The sequence below is a fragment of the Lithobates pipiens genome, unplaced genomic scaffold (assembly GCF_037356315.1).
Source record: "Lithobates pipiens isolate NorthernLeopardFrog02 unplaced genomic scaffold, aLitPip1_a1.2 Scaffold_16, whole genome shotgun sequence".
Classification (NCBI taxonomy): Eukaryota; Metazoa; Chordata; class Amphibia; order Anura; family Ranidae; genus Lithobates; species Lithobates pipiens.
The window spans coordinates 557438085-557444084 of NW_027507748.1; the positions used below are offsets into that span (position 1 = coordinate 557438085).

The following is a 6000-nucleotide window of genomic DNA, read 5'->3' on the forward strand; positions in this document are numbered from 1 at the left end:
GAATTTAAGATATTTATTGAAGCTATAATAATACTATAAGAAAAATATCATTTTGTGATTTGTGCTATATTGAGCGCTGCTGTCACAATATCAGCATTTGATACCCCTGTATTGCAAAGGATGTATTTTATACACCTGCTACAGTTCTCATATTGTAGAAAAATAATTGAAGTCTTCCCTAAATTATGCAGTATTTACTCCAGATAAAATAACACTACTGGCTACCTCTGTGTTGTGGAGTATACAATATTTACCTTGGCTGCAAAAGTACTTCTGTGTATCCCCTGTATTGTGAGGCACTGCATGTAATGTTTATATACAGTATTCTTGTGTACCTCATTATTGTGAAAAATGCAATACTAACTCCAGACAAAGTAATACTTATTATAGTGTCTGAACTATGAACTAAGTAACATTTTTACTGATTATGAGCATACTGCTTGGAGGCAACCATGCAGAAGTTTCACCAACAAAACTGCTATTAGAGACGCCCCTATGTTGTGAACTTTATTCTATCAGCTATAATAGTTCTGAAGACTTCCCTTCAATTAGTAATAGGAAATGTTTTCACAGAGCCAAAGGTTTCCAGCACCAGCGAATGACTAATGGAGCAATGAATGTAGAGATCGGCAACCCAACCTACAAAATGTATGAAGGCGAGCCAGATGATGATGTGGGAGAATTGATCGATGCAGACTTCACTTTAGACCCAGATAAGGTAAAATTACACTTTAAAAAAAGGCAAAATTTAAATGTTCGCTAAGTGCTCCTTCATTAACTCGTGGACTATAATATTTGAGGCCTCTCAGTCCTTAATTCCTCTAACCTCTTTCAGGCTTAGACTCATTGCTTTAGTAATGCTGCTTCTTCTCCTTGGCCCCTCTCATCCCATTCTCCATTTGCAAGCTTCAGAGTCATTTCTAGGAAGTCCTGTTTTTGCATTTTGTGTTAAAAATAAGTTCTTTTGGTGAGCAATATAGGTTGATTTGCTTGAGCATTTACTGTCAACTGATAACACTGAGGGGATTCATGCAGAGAGGGGTGTGTTGCACTAATTGAACAATATCTATATATAAAAAAAAATTAGCTCATTAAAGAGAGATTGTGACTTTGCCTACCCTGGACAAAGTGACCATATGCACTGATATATCCCTCCCTAGCAAGGTAAATTCATCCCACTTAGGTAAGCTCAGTTGGTATCAGAATTGAGTAGATGTAGTAGGTCATGTGACAGTGCCAGGGCCTGGTGGTTAGCCACTTAGGCCCAAGCCATGTCACGTGGGGAAGGTCTCGTGCTCCCCACTATATCAAGAAGGCAGGGAGGGAGTGCTTATTTGGTTGTATAACTTGCTGGGTAGGGTGGGATATCAGCAAGCACTGTTATTTTAATCTTAATAGGCAAAGTGACAGTGTATCATAAGGCTGGGTTAACACTATTGTGAATTGTATGTGGGTTTCCCCGCATCTAACTCGCATGTCAGGCGATTGTGACTGATTCTCAATGGAGCCAGCTCACACATCTCAGGATTGGCTCTGGAACGAATTGCATAGGAGTCCTGTGCATCTTCTGGTCCTTTTCAGGTCCGAATTTGGCCAAATATTCAGACCAAAATTGGACCTGAAACCGTGAACACAGACACACCGGACTCCTGCTGTGAGCCACTCTGTACAGCAGTGTGAACCCAGCCTTAAAGTATAACCAAAGGCAAAACTTTTTTTTACATTTTGGCTAGAGTGGAGAGGGAATTAGAACAACTGTCAGGTTTTTATTGTGGTCTGTGCCCCCCGCTAAGGACATTCACCTTCTCTATTTGGCCTGTTTACCATTATCATTGAAAGTGGAAGTAAAAGAAAATCCCCAAATTTTGGGTTGTCCCCAGAAAAGTAATCTAGAAGAAATTTTCCAATGGAGACACTTGTTCTAGTGACCTGGGAGTCCCCAAGAAATTCCCTTCATTTGCAGGGATTTCCTTTCACTTCCTGTTTGGCTATGGGGCAGGAAATAAAGCGAAAATCTCTGCAATGGAACATAGATGACAAAAAAAAATCTGACAGGGGTTATAACCCACCCTTACTCTATCCAAAATGAAAACAAACGTTTCGCCCATAGTTTAAATTAAATTAATTTAGTGTTGGAAACAACAAAAAGCACGGAGTATTAAATGACTGATTAGACAGGAAATAAATTATTGCTTGAATATGTTTTCTCATAATCTCTTTTTCGCCTTTCAGCCAACAAACTTCACTAACCCAGTCTATGCCACATTGTACATGGGAGCACACAACAGCCGAAATTCTCTAGCAAGCACGGATGAGAAGCGGGAACTGCTGTCTCGTGGAGGAGAGGATGATTTCTCAGACCCACTGGCATAGGGATGACATTTTAGTAAAAAGAGAAAAAAAATAGATAAAAAAAAAAAAACTTTTAAAAATTATGGAGAAAACACACACACAGCCTAACGGTGTATAAAGTGTATAAATGAAGGACTACTTTTATATTGATCTCAGTATTATAAATATATTTTTTTCCTTGCCATTATTTTCTGGAACCTGTCTGAAATCCTTCAGCTCCTTGCCCATACATGCTTGGAACCTGCCTGTAATGGGACTCTGCAATAAACATAAAGTGGCACACTGCAGACAGGAGAGTTGAAGAGAGAGATACTACAGAAGATAAAAAGGAAAGGCAGCTTGTATAGCAAAGAAGACAAATTATACATCAACAAGAGGGTGTGCTTTTATATTTTCAAGGGCTGGCCTTTTAAACAAGACTGTTACGTTATTTTATTCACTTCAAGAATTATCAGAATGGTACAAAGTAAATGGAGCAAAACGTGCCAGGCGAGCTCTTTCAGTTGCTTTCGTTTTTTTTTTTTTTTTTTTCCTTTATTTGCTTCATGTTTTTAGCTACAGCATACCGTAAATAACAATCATTTTACAATTACATTTTTTTTTTTTTTAATGATGTGAAGAAGAGAGAATGTTGCCATTATTCAGGTTGAGCCTTTTGAAGAGAGAGAAAAAGTATCATTTCTGGGTGTTACTGGGTTTGTGCAAAGTGACTTTGAACACCTTCACTGCCACAAGTGAACCAGAAGCAATTGACTGCACGTACGTCATGCAGGAAATTGGAAAGCCTCACGTCTGAAGTCATAACCACAAAAACTCCCAACACGGGCAACAGGGTCCATGCATCTTCCCCAACACCTGAGGAGCTTCTTCTACAAATCTTACTGTGCCTGCTTACTGGAGAACCAGATGAACAATCCCTTTTCTAGCTGGAGGAAGGACTCCCCCCACCCAAATGAATGTGTTTTAGCTAATAATAATAAAAAAAACAAAAAACAAACTGCATTTTGCTTCCAATAGCTTCAAGTTTATAGCGTTTAAGGGCTTTTGTATTCTGTTACTTTGGTTCTGCTGCAGTCATCTTCAGTACTATACAAGTCTAGAAGAAAATGTTTATTTGTTTTATTTTCCGTCAGAATCCAGAAAAAAAGAGGGATGGATGACGGGGAGATTGAAATGATTGTGTATTTTAAAAGCAATGCTATGTAATCTCCAAAAAAATGAATGTGCCCAGGTGTTTTTTATTCTCATTTATGTATAGTTCCCAAACCTAAATTTTTTAGAAAATCTGACTTTTTTTTGTTTTTCAACCTTCAATGATGAATTCACATTTGTAACACTCTTCTCACTAAAACCCCTTTTTTATTTTTATTTTTTAATTATTAATGTCTTAATTGTGATAATGGAACATAGATGACAAAAAAAAAATTTATTTCAAGCCCACAAGCCTTCACATAGAACACTTTGGTTATGGATAGCTCACAGGAGACAAAGTAGGTGCACCTTAACAGGTTATCTTAAATTATTTTTAAGGATAGTTTGTGTCTGTGGCGTTGCAACCTTTTAAGTGTGTCTGTCAATTAGGTTGGGTGGAGAGTCATTTTATCACTGAATTAGGAAACCATAACAACGGTACAAAAAAAAAAAAGGCTAATGGGAAATTTGTAAATTCCCTAATTTGCACAGTAATATGGAAATAAAACATTTATTCAGAAAATCACAGCGCTTTGTAATCATAATACACCATGTGTATTTTAAACTAAAGCACTGTGACGTTTTAATACGTTTTTATCACTGAGGTACGTTTCGTCTCATCTTACTGTTGTCCTCATTAAATAGCTGCCTTTAACTAACAAAATGTCTACTTTGCCTGTGTACATGGCAGGTGTGATAGAAGTAAATGTGTATTAGTTATTTGTGTGATCACTTTTCTTTTTCCTGCCTGGGGCCTTGCAGCACAAAGTTGTACTGACAGTGTAGGGGGTTTACCTGCCTTCAGCTGCCTTGTTGTGTCATGAGTTTACATCGCCTTTCCTTTTTTTTTTTCTTTTTTAATCTTTCCCCCACAGGAAATGTCCTTTGTAGCTACAGCAGAATATTATTGATGAAAACTTGGCCTTGCTGGAAGTTATAGGGGATTGAGCAGAAATCCTGGTCAGGTTTGGGTGGCAGTGTGAGAAGAGAGTCACATTAATACTGACACGTTTCATCAAGTGATTCTTCACTATAAGTTTTTGCATTTGCACATAGAGCAGCACAGTATCACAGGGATAAATTGTGCTAGGGATATTTTTGTATAAGAAGGGTGTAAACCCTTCATACATAAGCACTTTGGAATTGTGCACATGTAGGGGTTGATTTACTAAAGGCAAATAGACTGTGCACTTTGCAAAGTACAGTTGCTCCAGAGCTTACTAAATTAGGGTAAGCTTCACTTTGCAAACAATACCGACTCACACGCAAGGAGAAAAAAAAAGTATTTTTACTTGCACATGATTTGGATGGTGGAAGTCAGCAGAGCTTCTGCTCATTTACTAAGCTCTAAAGAAACTGCACTTCTAGAGTACACAGTCTATTTGCCTTTAGTAAATCAACCCCATTGTTTATTATACTAGTATGCTGTAGTTGCTCTCCACCTATTCTAGAACCAGACAGAAGAAGGGTCAGGTATTTGAGGGTAAAAGCTATTACAACGAGAAGCTTTCCACTAATCCGAAAACACAGTAATTAATATAAGCCATTGAATATTGAACAAAACATAGAATGTAACATTTTAAAAGAGAGACTATTACTCTTAATACATAAGAAAAATAAAACACACATTTAAAGTCTAGTGCTTCAGCAGAATTTGATATCAAGCAAACATATGGTTAATGCGGTATAGGTTGTGAAGCTTCATCTAATTCTAGACCATGAATAACCCAGCCATATTAGATCATGGACAACATAGAACCTGTTTCTCTTTGTTCAAAACAATGTTGCACTATAAGCCTTATAATGTTAAGTAATATTCCACCATTGTCACTCATCATACTTCATGGAATGGAAATGTTCAAGATCATTTCTTGCACAAAAACTTTTTTTTTTTTTAGGACAGGAACACATTCCATGTGATACACCAGCACGCCCCTCCAAATCCAACTCAGCCAATGGCCTTTGTAAGAACTGCTTTTTTTCAGTCACATCCAGGAAATCTATTTTCTTTCTCATTTTATTTTCTCACATGTGCTAAAGGATATGTTATGTTCACATACAGTATTTTTTTATTTGTTGAATCTGGAAAGCACTCATTTCAAAATGTTTTATTGGGCTGATTTGAGGGAGGCAGGGTTACAAAAAAAAGTTTTAATAATTTTTGCTGGATTACTTTACAACTTAAATAACACAGAATATTGTTATAAATAAAATTGAAAATTATACTGAAGTTTGTTTTACTTTCTTCTTATAACATTAGTTTGTGTGACTCTGGGTTAGAATTTCTTAGAAAGACGAAGCATAAGCAAAGGGGCATATCAAATATATATATATATATATATATATATATATATATATATATATATATATATATATATATAAATATATAAATACAAATTCACACATTCTCAACCTGATTGGTCAGTCGCTACCCTGGTATTTGCTGCCAGACTGCTG

At 36.6% G+C, this 6000-nt stretch overlaps 1 protein-coding gene across 1 annotated transcript in view; it reads left to right on the plus strand.

Annotated features, from left to right (window-relative positions):
* LRP1 (LDL receptor related protein 1) overlaps nt 1-5773 on the plus strand; it is a 475004-nt gene extending 469231 nt beyond the window's left edge. The window contains 2 exon segments of the mRNA XM_077483570.1: nt 574-718; nt 2233-5773. Coding sequence (XP_077339696.1) covers nt 574-718; nt 2233-2373 — 286 coding nt within the window. The 3' untranslated portion in view covers nt 2374-5773.
* The last annotated feature ends 227 nt before the right edge of the window (nt 5774-6000 follow it).